This window comes from Neovison vison, chromosome 10 (assembly GCF_020171115.1).
Source record: "Neovison vison isolate M4711 chromosome 10, ASM_NN_V1, whole genome shotgun sequence".
Lineage (NCBI taxonomy): Eukaryota > Metazoa > Chordata > Mammalia > Carnivora > Mustelidae > Neogale > Neogale vison.
The window spans coordinates 2,329,093-2,346,493 of record NC_058100.1 but is presented as its reverse complement, the minus strand read 5'-3'; the positions used below and the strand labels follow the sequence as shown (position 1 = coordinate 2,346,493).

General features: G+C 62.2%; 3 protein-coding genes across 8 annotated transcripts; 2 read left to right on the top strand and 1 right to left on the bottom strand.

Moving 5' to 3' along the window:
* Nucleotides 1-812: 812 nt before the first annotated feature.
* MRPL24 (mitochondrial ribosomal protein L24) lies at nt 813-5,276 on the top strand. 3 transcript variants are annotated; one of them, XM_044266605.1, is made up of 7 exons: nt 813-859; nt 1,720-1,833; nt 3,784-4,128; nt 4,206-4,301; nt 4,446-4,549; nt 4,815-4,945; nt 5,049-5,276. In XM_044266605.1, exons 3-7 carry the CDS (start codon nt 3,946-3,948, stop codon nt 5,183-5,185), a joined length of 651 nt encoding a protein of 216 aa, XP_044122540.1. In that variant the 5' UTR covers nt 813-859; nt 1,720-1,833; nt 3,784-3,945; the 3' UTR covers nt 5,186-5,276. The 3 variants fall into 3 exon arrangements, with proteins under 3 accessions (XP_044122540.1, XP_044122542.1, XP_044122541.1); XM_044266607.1 differs by lacking the exon at nt 813-859 and adding an exon at nt 864-944; XM_044266606.1 differs by lacking the exon at nt 813-859 and adding an exon at nt 887-973.
* Nucleotides 5,277-5,568: 292 nt separating this feature from the next.
* METTL25B (methyltransferase like 25B) lies at nt 5,569-11,871 on the bottom strand. 4 transcript variants are annotated; one of them, XM_044266601.1, is made up of 8 exons: nt 11,853-11,871; nt 8,962-9,086; nt 8,640-8,747; nt 8,129-8,191; nt 7,749-7,892; nt 6,784-7,265; nt 6,169-6,353; nt 5,569-5,817 (listed from the first exon to the last, which is right to left on the bottom strand). In XM_044266601.1, the coding sequence occupies exons 2-8, from the start codon at nt 9,043-9,045 to the stop codon at nt 5,696-5,698; spliced, it is 1,188 nt and encodes a 395-aa protein (XP_044122536.1). In that variant the 5' UTR covers nt 9,046-9,086; nt 11,853-11,871; the 3' UTR covers nt 5,569-5,695. The 4 variants fall into 4 exon arrangements, with proteins under 4 accessions (XP_044122536.1, XP_044122534.1, XP_044122535.1 ...); XM_044266599.1 differs by lacking the exon at nt 11,853-11,871 and adding an exon at nt 11,405-11,569 and having other exon boundaries at nt 8,640-8,832; XM_044266600.1 differs by lacking the exon at nt 11,853-11,871 and adding an exon at nt 11,394-11,444.
* Nucleotides 11,872-11,935: 64 nt separating this feature from the next.
* On the top strand, nt 11,936-16,982 carry ISG20L2 (interferon stimulated exonuclease gene 20 like 2). Its single transcript, XM_044266604.1, has 4 exons — nt 11,936-12,110; nt 12,743-13,578; nt 15,366-15,566; nt 16,188-16,982. Exons 2-4 carry the CDS (start codon nt 12,859-12,861, stop codon nt 16,299-16,301), a joined length of 1,035 nt encoding a protein of 344 aa, XP_044122539.1. The 5' UTR covers nt 11,936-12,110; nt 12,743-12,858; the 3' UTR covers nt 16,302-16,982.
* Nucleotides 16,983-17,401: the final 419 nt, after the last annotated feature.

The following is a 17,401-nucleotide window of genomic DNA, read 5'->3' as shown; positions in this document are numbered from 1 at the left end:
TCGCGGAGACCCCCTTCTCGGGTGCGGTGGGTGCTGCAAGGCCGCGCGCCGCACCCCTCGCTCCACGCCTGCGGCCGCCGGGGGCCCCGTCACCCCACGGGCCCCTGGAGGCCTCGGCGCGGGGCAGGCGGGAGCGGGGTGGTGGGCGCCGGCCCGGGGCGGGAGCTGCTGCGTCGGGTCCGAGCTGGGGGTGCCCGCCAGCCCAAGCGGTGGGGAAGGGCCGGGGGCTGCGACCGGGGTCCTCCCACGACCCCGAGTCGCGTGGAGCGGCCGGGGCAGGTCCTCTCTCGCCCTCCCAGAGCTGACATTTTGTGACAAGCCCATCGACTAGCCTTCGAAGGGCCCACGTTGCACCCCTTCCTGCAGAAGCCTTAGGGCAGTTTCCTAATCTGCCCTGACCCCCTGCTGCAGACTGGGGCGCGCGGGGAGAGGACGCGCTTCAGCCCAGCCTGGAAGGGGAGGCCCTCGGCTGCGAATAGGAAGCCACAATCCCCTAGAAAATGGAGCCCTGCTCTCTGGAAACTACAATTCCCAACGGCCCCCGCGAAGAGCGCGTGAGGGAACGTGCCCGGCGCTGAGGCCTATCCCGCCCGGCCTTCAACTTCCGACGTGCTTCTCGGTGCTTACGTTTCCTTATTTCCTACCCGACCAAATATCCTGTTTCCAGCTCGCATCCAGGCGGCGGACTACAACTCCCAGCTTGCACAGCGAGGTTGGCCTCAGGGTCCGCTCGCATTTGGACTACATTTCCCAGAAAGCCCAGTGACCGGGCCGTGGGGGGGGGCGGGAGGCCCAGGGCGCGTGTGCGGGAGGCGCGGTGGGAAGCCGAGGTGAGCGTCGGGTACCCAGACGTCTTGTGGTGAGCTCGCCAGGGTCGCCCGGGAGCCGGGGTCGGGAAGGGCCTTCGTTTGCCCCGGCCGTGCCCAGTGGGCTGCCGGGAACGGGTGGGGTGCCGAAGACGGCTGGAGCCGGGGTAGGGGCGGGCGCGGCGCCGGGGCACGCCGCGGAGCCCCCCGAGGACGTCCCTCCGGGGTGTGCGGGAGACGAGGGCGGGTCCAGCGGGCCGACTTCCGGGGTCTCCTCTCGGAGCTGCAGACCCGGGCCCCTCGCCCCGATCCGGCGGCTGAAGTGGCCCCCGGGGTTTCCTCGTCTGCGGAACCGACCCTGTGGTCCGTGCACCTGCCGCTTCGTTCCCAGCCCGGCGGGGCGGCTCCCCGCGCTCGGCCGGGCCCGGGGCTGCGCTCCGACGCGCGGGTTGGATCTGCGGGGAGCCGTGGGCCCGACGTTCGCTGGGGACAGCGCCGGGCGTCGTGGTTCGCGCACGGGGAAGTATGGGGGGAACGGCCGACGCTGAGACCAGCCGGTTCGGTTCTGTCTCCCCGCGCAGTGCGCGTATCGGAGCAGAAGAAACGAGCCGCGCCCGCTTCCTCGCCCCGAGCGAGCCCTGGGGCTCTCCTTCCTTCGCGGAAATTTTTTTATTTTAAGATTTTTTTATTTAGTCATTTGACAGATCCCAAGCAGGCAGAGAGGCAGGGGGTGGGGGGGAAGCAGGCTCCCCGCTGAGCAGAGAGCCTGACGCGGGGCTCGATCCCAGCACCCCGAGATCATGACCGGAGCCGAAGGCAGAGGCTTTAACCCACTGAGCCGCCCGGGCGCCCCTCCCTTCGCATAAATGGTGACGTCTGTGCCTGAATGTGTGCATGTTTCGTTTGCCTCCAGACGCGCTACGGTTGACGGGACTCTGCGCTGCGCTCTGTTAAGACCGAGGGGAACCTGCGGAGCGGCGGGGGTGAGGAAACAGGTGCCGGCGTTGGGTTGCGGCAGAGTAAGGCGGTGAGCACGGAGGGGCCGCAGCTCTCTGACCCCAGCAGCGCTTTGTGCCTCCTGGCACAAATGCCCTTCACTTTGTTAATTTTTTAAAGATCTTATTTTTTTTTTTTAAGATTTTTATTTGTTTCTTTGACAGAGAGATCACAAGTAGGCAGAGAGACAGGCAGAGAGAGAGGAGGAAGCAGGTTCCCTGCTGAACAGAGAGCCCGATGCAGGGCTCGATCCAAGGACCCTGGGATCATGACCCGAGCCGAAGGCAGAGGCTTAACCCACTGAGCCACCCAGGCGCCCCTAAAGATCTTATTTTTATTTTATTTATTTATTTTTTTTTTAAAAGATTTTATTTATTTATTTGACAGAGAGAAATCACAAGTAGACAGAGAGGCAGGCAGAGAGAGAAAGAGGGAAGCAGGCTCCCTGCTGAGCAGAGAGCCCAATGCGGGACTCGATCCCAGGACCCTGAGATCATGACCTGAGCCGAAGGCAGCGGCTTAACCCACTGAGCCACCCAGGCGCCCCTAAAGATCTTATTTTTAAAAATAGAGTTTTACCTTTTCGACAGCGCACAAGTAGGGGGAATGGCAGGCAGAGGAAGAGGGGAACGCAGACTCCCTGCTGAGCGGAGAGCCCCATGCAGGGCTGCATCCCAGGACCCCGGAGCATGACCTGAGCTGAAGGCAGATGATGCTCAACCGACTCAGCCCCCCAGGCGCCCCAAAACACTTTATTTATACGTTGAAGTTAGACTCCGTTCTTAGCTACAGAATAAGATTAACAGTCCCTGCTCCATTCTTTCCCTCTCCTCCTTTTTAAAAAGGATTTATGCATTTATTGGAAGCGTGTGAGAGCATGTGCCGAGGGAGGGAGCATCTCTCCCCGCTGAGTGTGGAGTCCAGTGCAGGAGTCTTACGTCCTGTGATGGTGACCTGAGCCAAAATCAAGAGTGCCACACCTTTTTTTTTTTTTTTTTAAATTTATTTATTTGACAGACAGAGATCACAAGTAGGCAGAGAAGCAGGCAGAGAGAGGGGGAAGCAGGCTCCCTGCCGAGCAGAGAGCCCGATGTGGGGCTCAGTCCCAGGACCCTGGGATCATGACCTGAGCCGAAGGCAGAGGCTCTAACCCAGTGAGCCACCCAGGCGCCCCAAGTGTGCCACGCTTAACCGCCCAACCAACTGAGCCGCCCAGGCACCCCCTCCATCCTCTTCCCCTAGTGCGGGATGCAGGAAAGCCGCGTGGCGCCGGGCAGGTAGAAGACCCTAGTATTTCTGCCTCGGTTCTCTCATCAGCACTCTGACTTAGAGCATCATCCAGAACTGGGAGGCTCCCAGTAAGTACTTAGTTGGGAAATCCAGGACTCCGTCATCCTAGAGTCTGGCCCTGGGGCCTTTTCCTTTAGAAAAGAAGCTGTCTTAGGGAGGAGGAGTGCTTGTTTCCCGAATGAATTGAGGAATGGGAAGTGGTATAGCAACATTTTAATCCCTCCCCTTTTTTTCTATGTTTTACCTTATAATTGCAAGCCCCTTGGCCATGTACCCTGACTTGATCCCCTTTCCGGTGTGTTTCCTATCTTGCTGTCTGTGAGTGTATCTGAGAAGTGTTCACAGACTGTCCGCTACATGCCGAGCCCTGCTTGGATCTGCCGGACTCCGGGGTGACCCAGATGGCACAGACCCTGGCCTTGGGGAACTTTTTGGACTTGGAAGTCAGACACGTGGGTGTGAATGTCAGTTCTCATGTAGTAGCTTTAGACCACGGGCAAGTCACCGAACCTCAGTAAGTCCTTCGTCATCTGTAAAGTGAAGAGAACATCTTGTGGGGATTCAGTGAGATTCATTTAACAATGGACTGTGCGCAAAAAAAACTCTTTCCCTCGCTTCTTTGCCCACTTGTTTCTGTCTATTCTGTGGGGTTTTTTTGGCTTTTAGTTAGTTGTTTGTTTGTTTTCCATAGGCTCCACACCCAATGTGGGGCTTGAACTCAGGACCCTGAGCTTGAGCATCACGTGCTCTCCCGACCGAGCCAGCCAGGCGCCCCTCCACCCATCCACTTCAGAGCTGACTGAGAAGGCTTCTGGATCTTCCCTGGCCAGGGGACTTCTCCCAGCCTCCAGCTATGCGTCTCTCTGCCGTGCTGGCCTTGGCATCCAAGGTCACTCTGCCCCGTGACTACCGCTATGGGATGAGCCGTCCGGGCTCTCTTGCAGACAGGAGGAAGAACCCTCCGGGGACCCGGCGGCGCCGGGTGGCTGTGGAGCCCATCTCTGATGAAGAGTGGCATCTGTTCTGTGGGGACACGGTGAGAGCCTCGGATGGGGCGGAGTGGCGGGGGCTCCCAGACGAGCGCCCCTCCCTGACCCGCACGTCTTCCCGCAGGTGGAAGTCCTGGAAGGCAAGGATGCTGGGAAGCAAGGCAAAGTGGTGCAGGTCATCCGGCAGCGCAACTGGGTGGTCCTGGAGGGACTGAACACGGTGAGCGGAGAAAGGCGGGGCTGCTCCGTCCCCTCTGTCACTGTGTGGGGAGCAGCCCAGGCGGGGGAGATGAGCCGCAGGGCAGGGACGTAGCTGACTGCTCCGCTGTTCCCTGGGGCTGAAGCAACGGCTTTCCTCCATCAGCACTACCGCTACGTTGGCAAGACCGCAGACTTCCGGGGAACCATGATCCCCAGCGAAGCGCCCTTGCTGCACAACCAGGTCAAGCTTGTGGACCCCGTGGACAGGCAAGCACGCGCGGCCCTGGTCAGAGGGTTTCCCACCCCGCGGGTCTCCGTAGCTGTTGGCCACACGGACACCAACGGAACGGAGGGTCGTGGGCTCCGAAGTTGAGAGGGGCTATCCGTGTGATGGACATAAGCTCCCCTAGGTCACCCCAGTACAGACGAACAGTGACGAGATGGTGACCTGTTTTCAGCCACTGGCTTTTTTGGGCGGAACGCGGCAGGAAGAGCTGGTTCCCATCCCGGGTGTTTCTCTTCCACCCCCTAGGAAACCCACCGAGGTGGAATGGAGATTCACTGAGGCGGGAGAGCGCGTCCGTGTCTCCTCAAGATCAGGAAGAATTATCCCCAAACCTGATTTTCCCAGGGCGGACGGCATCGTCCCTGAGACGTGGACGGGTGAGGCATGGGCTGAGGGGCAGGAAGGAGGCAGGGGCTGGGGGAGGGGAGTGAGGGGTGTTACGAAGCCCTCCCACCTGTGCTCCTTTCTCTGGCTCAACAGATGGTCCCAAAGACACCTCGGTGGCAGATGCTCTAGAAAGAACCTACGTGCCCCGTTTAAAGACCCTGGAGGAGGAGGTGATGGAGGCCATGGGGATCCAGGAGCCGCGGAGACACAAGAAAGTCTACTGGTACTGAACCCAGGAGAGCAGCCTCTCCCCTCGTCTTCACCAGGAAGGCCAGGGCCACTCTTCTCCAGACCCCAATAAAGAGCCAAGAGTCCTCCCTCCCCGGCGTGCGGCTCTTGCCTTCGGGTAGACGGAGCCACCTGACCCCGGCACTGTTTCCGGGACTGAAGGAAGGGGCCTCCTCACGTACTGCCAGAACCTGGATGGAAGTTCGCCAGCCTCCCCCGGGGCAGGGCCTGCAGCCCGCTGGGCAGGAGACCCGTGAGGGATGGGGTGCAGCCCACGGGGCGGGCGGTGGGGGGGGGCATGAGGCCCAGCCGCCGCACCTCTCAGCATCTCCCCAGGAGGCTGCACATCTGTGCTTTTCCGCGCTGACCAATAATGGCAGAGAAATGAAGACTACACTTGTTTAATAAATTAAAAATACATCTTTACATCGTAGAACACAAACCCACGGAACGAGGGTAGAGGATGCTGGCTCTCTGAGTGGTAGGGCCTGGGGAGTCTCCGACGGTGTCTGTCAGCGGTCTTCAGTCTCCAGAAGAGAGAAGGCTTCCCCCAGTGGCCTCTTTGTAGCCACCAGAACCAGGTTTCTAGGAGAGAGCTCGGGACTGAAGATGGGCAGGAGCTCAGCGTGGAAGCCTGGGGGAAAGCGGCAGGGCTGCTCAGGAGGGAAGCTGCCGACTCTGTCATCCTCTGGCAGCCTATGGGCGGAGCCCGTCTCCCCCAGGGAAGGCTTCAGGGTGTCTAAGCAGACCCAGTTCTCTACCAGGAATGTGATGACAACTGTACATTCTCGAAGCCTGGGGTTCTGGCTTAAAATGCACCTCGGGGTTGAAGTCTGATTCTGCAGGGATCTGCACTGACCCGGCTCCCACCCCTATGGGGGCCCAACAGGTGTGGGGGTTGGGGACCTGGAGGAGGAGCCTCAGCACTCCGGCCCCACCCACCCTGCAGCCTGTCCCCCACCCCGGCAGGGCAGGCCGCCCTCACCCTGCTCCTGAAGGTAGAGCAGCCGGTCCAGCAGAATCAGCGTCTCCACTAGCGGGGCAAGCAGCAGCGCCAGGCTGAAGAAGGCCACCACCCGGTTCTCCTGGGACAGGTGGGCCCGCAGGGCGGCCAGATTCAGCGGCAGCCGGGGGTCCAGCCCTACCCGCTGGAGTCCCCGCTGCACGTACCTGCGGGGCCCACAGGCTGCACTCAGTGTGGGTTTTAGAACCTCCACTGCCCGTCAAAACCATCCATTCCTCATCCGACTGCAACTTTGCTTCACGTGTCCCCCCAGGACGCATTTTCAAACATTTCTCTGGCTGTGAGAAGTCTGTCCAGTAGCAAATAAATTGCAAAATATATCTTCAGCCAGATCTGTCCCATTATTTAACTATATTTTCAGCATTTACAAAACTTAATAGTTCCCACGTAAGAGAACGACAACTCCCTTCTAAAGAAATTTAGCGAACTACCCCGAGACCTCAACTTCCACCGGCCGGGCACATTCAGGACTTGAGGATAAGCCGCCAAGCAAGGCTGGGAGGGGAGTCAGACCTTCAGGTGGTGATGCCCCCCCACCACCCCCCCACACCTCACCCCCTACCCCCCCAGCCTCACTCTTCGATCTTGAGCTCGTGGACCCTAGGGATCCCCTGCACGCCGGGCCGCCGGAGCTCAGGCCGGGCCCCCCGGATGACGGTCTCCAGCGCAGCCCGGTAGCAGTGGGTGCGGAGGCCGGGCCCGGATCTCCGCAGCCGCCCCGCGTACTCCTCCAGGGCATGGCACGCTCCCTCCCGCAGCCGGTAGGGCAGCTCGTGGCCTGGCAGCCCAGCCACCCACTGGCTCAGCGGGTAGCCACCGGGGTCACTCAGCTTCATGTAGCAGCAGCCCACCGAGGCCAGCGCCACCACCTCCGGGCAGGAGAAGTGCCTCAGCAGGGCGACGCTCAGGTCCCCGCACGCGTGGAGGCCAGTCAGCAGCAGGCGGGCCCCGCCCCGAGGCAGGGTCTCCAGGGGAAGCAGCAGCTCCTCGCACAGGGCCGTGGGCTCTACCCACCTAACCACATGTTGTGGGGAGCAGCGGGGGCCGGCGAGGACCACCTGTGTGGGTAGGACGGAACGAGGGCAGGTGTAAGGTCTGTCGGCTGTCCCCGTGCCACCTCGGGTCACAGGAAGAGGTGTGTCCTCTGCATTCCTTCCCAAGGAGGGAGGGAAGCTGGGGAATGGGACAACTGAACCTTGAATCAGGAGCCGGGCTGAACTCTGGGCCCCTCCCAGGGAACTGCAAACCTCCTCCCCGAGTCCCAGTGCCCTCATCTGTCTGCAGCCTGGTGCTTGGCCGGCCGGCCGGCAGGCGGAGCAGAACACACAGGTGGAAAGCACGTGGTAACCAGAAAGTGCCTTTAAGATCTGAGGAGGCTCCGATGAAAGGGGGTCCTCTGGCGGGGGTGGGGGGCAAGCAGCAGGGTTAGAGACGGCACCATCTCAACCCCAGAAACGGGAAAGAGCAGGTCCAGCCTCGGTGCCCCAGTCCAGCCAACCAAACCCCGCCCGCGGCCCCGGCTGCAGGGAAAGCCGGCCTACCTGTGGGTGCCTCTTCTCCTCTTTCTCCAGAGCCTGCAGGAGCTCCTGGTCCAGGCGCTGGGCTCTCTCCACCAGTCTCGGATCCCCTTCAACACTCTTCACCGTCAGCCCCAGCCCCAGGGACATGAACCGGGAGAGATGGCCCTGGGGTCACGAGAGCAAGGACGGAGACAGCCCTGTCCAGTGCCCCTCCCCTGAGCGCCTCCCTTGAGGTGGCCCAGACCCCCAGAAAGCTTACCCGCCCTGCCAACTTCCACCACTCCCCGGCACCTGCTTCCAGGGGCCTGTGGACTCACAACCTGCCTCCTGCTTTCTGTCCCCACAACGCAAGAAAAGAAATCCCAAACCCCAAACCACAGAATATTGGGGGTCTGACCCACCTGGCCTGAACCTATATCCACAACCTGGGTGCAGCCCGTGAGGTCACTCAGCTTCTTCACCAACTACAAGAGGCGGGAAGAAAGCTCTCCTGGCCACTGGTCCTCAGTTCCCAGAGCAAACACCCACAGTGAGGGGGGAGGGGCGGCAGGGGGCAGAGGGAGATGGCAGGGGTTGGGGGGGAGGGGCACGGGAGAGAAAGGAGATGGGGAAACCTAGAGGGAGGGCGCTGACCCCAGGCTCAGGCTCCACCCCCTGCTCCTCTTAGTACCAACAAGCAGAGGAGCCCCCGCGTGAAGCCCAGAGCGGACGGTGGGAAACGGGAAGAGGACAGTGATTCGGACACAGCCGCCAAATAGCCCATCCAAAGGACGAACACGTGACCCCAAGGCAGCCTCGAGGCAGGACTATGGCACGCCTGCCCAGGGCCATCCCGCAGGCGACACGAGGTGCCCACACCCCGGTAACCCACAGCGTGTGCCCCCACGCGCCGCCGCACACCGGCCGTCTCACCTCTCCCAGCCTCCGGATCTCGTGCTGCTTCTTGGGCCTGACGTGTTTCCGGAACGGAGCTGTGAGGCGGGAGCTCTGGCTGGGGTTCTCCAGGAACTCGGAGGGGGTCTGAAACCCAGGTGTCCGGGTGAAGGCCAGGGCACAGGCTGTGGACTTCAGGGCGAGCAGGGAGAGGGGCCACACCGAACTGTACCTGCGACAGGCCGGCCGGGACCCCAGTGAACAGCTCCACTGCAACCCGACTGCGCCAGTCTGCAACCCAGGAAGCCCCGGGGAGACTGGGAGCCTGAGTCCCCCAGCCCGGGGCCCCTCTTGCCCATACCTGACCACTTCCCCTTCCCCGGGCACCCCCAGCAGCTGTGTGGCCAGCTGGGGAGGCTTCAGTCCATCCAGCGCTTCCTGCCATGAGCCTGGGAGTGTGGCCCACAGGTTGTCTGTGAAGAATTCCTGCGGGAGGGGAGAAGCGGGCTGGCCACTGCCCTCCCCACTCCTCCTGGCCCCTCCAGACACAGGGCCGCAGGCTGCAGCCAGCAGGTGCCCCTCCCCAGCCTGGTCACTGCTCCCCCCACACCCCCAGGGGCCCAGGCAGCATCCTGGACCCGCCTCTCCTTGCTGCACTTCCCCGGCCTGCGGCTCTGTCTGCTGCACACAGCTGAGCCTGAGAGCGGGGCCAGCGTCTCACCGCCGCACGGGCGAGACAGCTCAGTGACCGGCCCGTGGGGTCAGCGCTGCCGCTGAGCCCTCCGCCGTCATGCCGCGGGACACTGCGCGTGCCAGATGTGGCGTGTGACAGAAGGTGTTCTTAGTCACACGCTGCTCCCCACCCGTTCTGGAGTTCTGCTCACGCACCAAGCTCTAGTCTAGGCTCAGAGGACACACAAAGAAACAGACACTGTTCTTGTTCTCGAAAAACTGACATTAAAAAAAAAAACAAAAACATTAACTCCAGGTAGCATCGAATGCCACGCAGACAGTAAAACCCTGATCAGGCGGGTTTGACGGAGTCCAAGAGAGCACTCCAGAGAGCACCAGGGACGGCTGGTGTGAGGAGCTGGCGCTGGAGCCCAGACGCGGATGAGGGACACACTAGGGCAGATGAGCAAGGCCAGGCAGTAGTTGCGGGACAGAGGGAGGATGTGGGGGTCAAAGACAGCAAACTGCCAGTTATAAAATAAACACATCTCAGAGAAGAAACGTACGGCAGGCTGACTACAGCTAACAATACTGGACTGCATATGTGAAAGTTGCAGAGGGTAGATCTTAAAAGTTCTCATCCAAAAAAGGTGGATCTCCCTTCAGCTCAGGTCATGATCCCAGGGTCCTGGGATCAAGCCCCAAACTGGACTCTCTGCTAGCAGGAAGCCTGCTTCTCCCTTTCACAATCTTTCTGTGCTCTCTCCCTCTCTCAAGCAAATAAAGTCTTTAAAAAACTCCGCTAACAGGAAACACTTATCAAAGACTTTAATATGCCAGGCGCTGTCCAAAACATTTTTCCTGTATTAATGCATTTAATCTTCAACCAAAGCCGTAAGTACTGGCTCAGCTCCCATCTTATACTGAAGGAGACCGCCGCACTGCAGTTCAGTAACTTGTCCAACTCAAAAACCTAGTTAAGTAGCAAAGCTGGGACCTGAAACCAACTGGACTCTAGCTCTTGCCCCTAACCACTCTGTTCTGCTGCCTTCCTGTGCAGGAAAACATTCAGGCACACTACTGAGTGCAAAGGCCCAGGTGCCCACCATGTCTGTAGAACAGAAATCAGGCCAGAGTACGTGTGGAGAGTGAACGTGGGAAAACCAGCGTTGATGGCCTTCAAGTGGCAGCAGGAGACAGACTGTGCAGCATTTTCTAGTTAACAGTAAGGAGTTAAGATTTCATGAAAGCATCCAGAAAATAAGGCAGCATTTTTTTTTCTTTGTTAAATATTTTATTTATTTATTTATTTGACAGACGAAGATCACAAGCAGGCAGAGAGAGGGGGAAAGCAGGCTCCCCCTTCTTTTTTTCCTCTTAAGTAAACTCTACACCCAACCTGAGGCTCAGACTTACTACTCTACCACTGACCCAGCCAGAAGCCCCTCATCAGATGTAGGTTTTAAAGAGATCAGTCAGGCTGCTTGATGAAGAAGTGGTCACAGAACGGACACAGAGATTCGTTAGAAAGTGGTCCAGGAGCGAGAGGACGGTGGCTTGGCCCCCGGGGGTAGCAATGGAGATGGGAACAAACGGGTGAACTTGGTATCTATCCTGCAGGCAGAGCTCAGGGAAGGCCTCGAGGGCACATCAGCGAAGGAGAGAGCTGCGTCTAGGGTGCTACTGGGTCTGGGGGCCGAAAGCGTCTGTGGACGCCGGTGCCATTCACCCACCGGCTCACTCATTCTTCCCCGTGAGCCTTCAGACAGCGGTTAAGACCACGGCGGAGAAGCCGGGGCTCGGAGTTTCTTTAAAGGCCTCGGCCGACCCGGCGAAGAGGACAGGAAGGCAGCCCGACCCCGAAGCTCCTACTCCACGCCCCGCTGAGCCAGGGGTTCAGCCACAGCAGGGCGGATTCTGGGACAGCGCGCCCGCGCCCAGGACGGCGCCCGCGCCTTCCTCCGGACGCGCGAGGCGAGCAGCCGCCCCGAGGTCAGGAGTCCTCGCACGCACGTCAGCTGAACACCGAGGGCGGAGGCCCCCCTCGTGCACAGACGCGCGGAGAACCGGGCAGAGCCACCCCCCGCCGTCCGCCCGCCGCGCCCCCCGCCCCGCGCACACCCCGGGCTCACGATGATGTAGGCGTCCAGGATGGGGCGGTAGCGCGCCAGCACGCGCGTGAGCTTCACCGCCAGCTGCCTCCGCTGCTCCGGAGAGAGGCCGCGCGCCGAGACGCCCGACATCCCGGGGGCCAGCCGGGGCGTCGGCCGCGAGCGCGCGCTGCGCGGGGACCAGGTTCGGGGACACGGGGGGGGGGTGGGCCCTCGGCTCCCCGCACCGCCGACACCCCTTCCCCCGCCGGCCGCTGGGACAGAAGACCGGACGCGCCCCCTGACGTCACAGCTCGCGACACGGCGCGGGCGCACACGTGGGGCGGGGCGCCGCGCACGGCGTCACAGAGGCGAGCCGCGGCGCCCGGGCCCGCCCCTCCCCGCGCAGTTCCCGCCTGCCCCGGAAGTGGGGCCGGTCCCGCGAGCGGCGTTTCTCGCGAGGCGCGGCCTCCCCACCTTCGAGTTGTACCTCCACGGGGCTAGAGGGGCCGGGGAGCGCATCCCGCCCCCGCCGCCCCCCACGCCGCCGCCGCCGCCGCCGCCACTGCCGCTGCTCACGCACTCGGAGTCCCTGGCTTCGCTCCCGGAGGCGGGGGCGCTGCGGGCGCGCGCACGCCGGCCCCCGGCGCGGTCCAACCCGCGCGCCTACCGGCCGGGGCCTCGCCGGCGCGCGCCGACTTCCGCATCCGGCTCCGGGCGCTTCCGCTCCTAGCGGGGCCGCTGGGAGGTAGGTGTGGGCGCGAGGGGCGCAAGGGGGGCTCTCCGTGGCCGGACCCCCCCCCCGGCGTGCTCGCTCACGTAGGCGGCCCGCAGCGGCGGTTCCCCCGGCGGATGGGTGTTGTCAGAGGGCCTGTGTCGGGAGCGGGGCTGCGTGCGATGCGCGCGGGGGGTCCCCGCATCTGGGGCCGACGGAGCCGCGCGGGGGTGCGGGGCGATCCTGACCCCCTGGGCCGGGGCGATCCTGACCCCCGGGGCCGGGGCGATCCTGACCTCCGGGGTCGGCCCCGCCACCTACCACACTAAGACCTCCGCGCCCGGGCGGACGATGGAGCTCCCCCGTTCTGGCTCTCCGGGCTCCGACTTCGAGCTCGTTGGCCCGACAGCCCCCTTGGTTTCGGAATGAGACAGCTCGGCCGAGGGCAGGTGACCCTTGCGAGCCCTACAGCTGGGGAGCTGGGGGCCGCGCCAGCGTCCTGGCTTCCCCGCTAGGGCCGTGCTCCGAACGGCGTTTCCCGTTCCGGGTTCATTCCCACGCTGGCGGGTGGCTCTGCTGTCTTTCCAGCCTGAAGCCCCCCGCAGGTGGGTCCTACCGTTCCGCAGGCGAGCCCGCTCGGTTACCAGGTTCGCTTTCTTCCCCAGGGTGTCCTCCAGACCTCCCGATGTCGGCCCGTGGGGTTCGGCAGAGGATGAGTCCTCCGTCTTCCTGTCATCAGTAACCATTCTTCCCACCTGCGCCCTCGCCGTCCGCTGTTCTCATGTCTACCTTGCTCCTCAATCTGGATTTTGGTGAACCCCCCCAAAAAAAAGCATTTGAGGGGAATGCCAAGCACCGGAAATTCGTCAGGAAGCGGCGACTCTTGGAACGGAGAGGCTTTCTGAATAAGAAGAACCAGCCACCCGGCAAGGCGCCTAAGCTGAACTCAGAACCTGCAAAGAAAGGGGAGACTTCGAGCGTGGATGGCGCTTGGAAGGTCTCTCCCCTTCCAAAAAAGAAGACCGTTGCCTCCAGCAGTGGACCAGAGCAGTCCCTGGACAAGAAGGCTGCAGTGCCGTGGCTGACCCCAGCCCCTGCGCCCAAGGCCGGGTCCGCGGTGGGGAAGGTGGATTTGCTGGGGGAGTTCCAGAGTGCCCTTCCAAAGATTAGGAACCATCCAGCTCGCCCCCACAAGAAGGGCCCCCAGAAGAACCTTACTCAGAAGAATGCTCCACAGAGCTCCCCCCAACCTCATTCAGACGATAAGTGTTCCGGAGCATCTCAGAAGATGGTGGCCATTGACTGTGAGATGGTGGGCACGGGACCCAAGGGGCACGTCAGCTCCCTGGCCCGATGTAGCATCGTCAGCTACCACGGAGACGTGCTCTATGATGAGTACGTCCTTCCCCCCTGCCACATCGTGGACTACCGGACCAGGTGGAGTGGCATCCGGAAGCAGCACATGGTGAATGCTACCCCCTTCAAGGTCGCCCGGGGCCAGGTGAGAGGCATGGGGTGCGCTGGACACAGCAAGGCGCAGGCCATTCCTCAGCCAGCGGGTTCAGCCTGGGGAGGAGGCAGGTGGACAGCCAGGTGAAGGGGGCTTCCTGCTGAGGTGAGGCAGGCTGAGAGTCCAGGAAGTTCCAGGTCGCTGCCGTGACCGAACGGGGGCAGCTGAGACCTACCTGAGCTCCCGAAACCAGTTCTCCTCTGGGAACTGGGAATCCACACAGGAAGGTAACCGCTGCCCAGGGGCAGAGCAGCAGCCGTGAAGGGCGAAGGAAAGGGTTCCGTTTGGGAATGGTTGGTAGAGCTGGAGTTTGGGGTTGGGCATGGGGAGGTGGAGACGGTTCTCAGTTTCAGTGTGGCAGGCGTGGGACGGCGGGGGCCGCCTGCACAGGGTGCTGTGCACACCTAGGACAGGGAGCCTGAAGCAGAGGGGATAAAACACACGGCGCAGGCGTTTCGGGGCTCTCGCTTCACTCACGGAGCACACCTCCCCGGGGTGGCCCCGTGCTGGAGGCCCGACGGGGGAGCTGCGCGGAGGGGCAGGGAAAGGGTGACCCGAGGTGCAGGCGCGGGAGGAGGTGGAGAGGAAGTGGCTGGTCTCAGGAGGCCTCCAGGGGGCGCCCGTGGTCCGCATCAGTGGCTTCAGCTCTGTGTTCTCCCACCCGGCCGCTCTGTCTGTTCTGCTGGTTGTGTTCTTGTCCTGACCCTCCAGGAGCTTAAGAGCGGACGGGGCCGGATCTTAGAGAGAACTTAGGAGGAAGGGGTGCAGACCGTGGGCACTGCTGAGCAGGGTTGGGGAGAGGCGGGAGGTGGAGTGGGTCTGAGATCTCGACTCCGCTTACCTTGGAGGAGGGCTGTGTGTCGAATGAATGCCCGGCGAAGGTGTTGGCGGCCGGTAAATGGCAGTGGTGGTCGGGAACCCGCAGGGACCTCGTTGATCGTAGACTCCCGTCCGGTTTTTGTCCTGACGCCCTTCCCGGTGCCCATGCTGGGGTGTGAGGCTAGAGGGTCTGCACCGTCCGGGAGCTCCTGGGGGTTCTGCACCGACCAAAGGACTGCCACTCTTGTTCACAAATGGGGCCCCACTTGGGGAATGGCCTTCAGACCTCGCGGCACATTCTTTGGTTGTTCTCCTGCTTTAAGATCCTGAAACGGTGACAGGTTATTGCTTGGTCTCAGGACTCATGTGAATAAGGTTCCTGGGCAGCTGGGGAACGAGGAGAGCAGCGGGGCTGGCGTTCCAGGCTGCTGGACCGCTTCCCTCCACAGCCCGAGTCTCTTTCCTAGCTCATAGGCCCTTCCAGGGTCTGATGGAAACCAAAGACCCAACGCCCAGAAGAGCCCCATGTGCATAACTATTTGCCTGTGACTTGGGACCCCTGTACCTCCATACAGCCCATCTTTGACTGCGTTTGTCCAGCACGTGGGATGGCTGGGGGAGTTCCCGTAGCGAGCCTGAAAACTGCAGAGTTAGCAAGCGTCTCACACGGGAGTGGGATTTGGGACTGCGGCGACTTAGCCTGTCGTCAGGCTGGAAATAAACTAAATCCAAACCAGGTCATGCCACGGGCAGCATCTGCTCTTGGGGAGCGAAGCTGGGCCTCAGATGGAAGAAACCTTGTGGGGGGGTATGAGGTGGGCGAGTGCGTGGTGGAAGAGAGTCCGGAGGGACCCGTGGGCACGTTGAGCCTCCGGGGTGCAGGACTCCCCCCACCACCACCACCACCAGCCGCCGCCTCCACCGCTTCCTCACCCCCGCATCCTCTGCGCCGGTTTCAGATTCTGAAGATCCTCACGGGGAAGATAGTGGTGGGACACGCCATCCACAACGACTTCAAAGCCCTCCAGTACTTCCACCCCAAGTCCCTCACCCGCGACACCTCCCACATCCCGCCCCTCAACCGGAAGGCCGACTGCCCGGAGAACGCCACCATGTCCCTGAAGACTCTCACCAAGAAGCTCCTCAACCGGGACATCCAGGTAGCGACTCCCCAGATGCTGCCGGGCCCTCGGGGTAGGGAGTGGGGGGCCCTCTTTGCTGCCTCGCTGCAGGCTCTGGCCCCAGAATCACCCTGGACGGCGACGCGGGCGGGCCGCCCTGATGGGAAGAGCTTGGCACAAAGGGGCCCCGTAGTCTCTCCACCTGTATGTGGGGCCACGGTTCCTGTTCTCTGCCGCGCAGTGTCCTGGGGGTGGGGGGGTGTTTGGGAGAGGGAACATCTTCCGGTGCGTGCAGAAGCCCGCTGGGAAAGGGAGACGGCACACCGTGCTGCTCTGAGAGCCCGCGGAGTGGGTATCTGGGTCTCCTGTGTCCCACTTGCACGGGGAGAAGGACGGCCTGCCTGGCAGGAGGGGGGACACGCGCCGCGTGGGGAGGTGCCAGACTCGGAAGGCCCGCCAGGGATCTGGAACATCGTGTGTGGCGAGCGCAGAGCAGCGCGCCATGTAGAGGCCGCAGCAGGACCCGGGGCGGGCAGGAGTGCGGGACTCCAGCCCTGCCTGCAAGGACCCAGCGGCGGCGAGTCGGGCTGGGGGAGCCCGTCGGGACGGGGGGAGAGAGGCCCTTATGGCTTCATGCTCTTGTCTCCCTCCCGTGTTCAGGTTGGGAAGAGCGGACATTCGTCCGTGGAAGACGCACAGGCCGCCATGGAGCTGTACAAGTTGGTCGAAGTCGAGTGGGAGCAGCACCTGGCCCAGAGCCCCCCGAAAGACTAGCGGCAGCGGGGGCACTGCCCCCAGAGAACCGGGGCTCCGCCTGCTGGCGAGCTCAGCTGTGAGCGGGACCCACGCCCACCCCGGGCTTAATACTTATGAGATCTCACGTCAGGCGTCGTGTCGTGTGTCTGGTTAAGGCCTCCAAGGAAGCAGGACAGCTCCACAGCCCCGCGCCGCTCCCCTCCTCCATGGTGCTAAGCCCGGGTCCCAGGGTGCCGGCCTCCAGCGGGCCTTCGACCTCCACGGGCAGGGCCCCTGCGCGGTGTCGCTGCCCCTCCTGCCTTACCAGCGGGGGGGCTGCGGGTCCCATTTCACGCCTTCTGTTCTCAAGTAACGAGCAGCACCCCTCTCCCTCTCCAGTACCCTGGCGGGTGGGTGTGTCCCCGACCGCACTGAGCAGAGAGTCCCCGCCTGTCGCCCGTCCTTCCCACCCTGACCTCGGGAGGGCCCGGCCCGGGCAGGTCCAGTTCTTCGGGCTTCGAGGCAGTAGAGGTCAGAGCGTGACTGGGGAATCAGCTTTTCTGACTGAGGAAAGCAGTCTCTTTCCTAAGGTCTTGGAGGGTTTGTTTAATGTAGATCCCCCTTGGTAGGTTAAAAAAGAATATTAAGTGTTTTCGTGGTTTTTAGTCTTTTATCTCTAAAGACTCGAATTATTCCCGTGATAAACTTTTATAACGGAAACGTGTGCGCTGCTGTTGTTCGAGCTTCCCGTTAGAGAGTGTCTTCGGGAGGAGGCGCGCCTGGCTGGCCCAAGTCCGGCGTACAGCTCTGGATCTCGGGAGCAGTGAGTTCAGGCCCTCCGTGGGACATAGAGCTTACTTGGGGAACAGAAAATCTTGGCATGAGGTCTCACGGGGCTGGGGCTGTGCGACGGTCCGCGGGTCTTGGTGGACGGCACCTCGGCCCCCTTTCAGTGGAAGTCCTCGTACCCACCGCAAACCGAGCACGCCTGCAACAATGACCCAAACCCCGAAGACGCCTTCCCGCAGAGGGGACGTGGCCAGCGGCGTGAATCGGTGGGCCTGCGGGAGGGACGGGGAGAGGGAGGGAGGGAAGGGTGCTTCGTGATGCCAGCCCAGTCGGTCCTGCTTGGGAAGGTG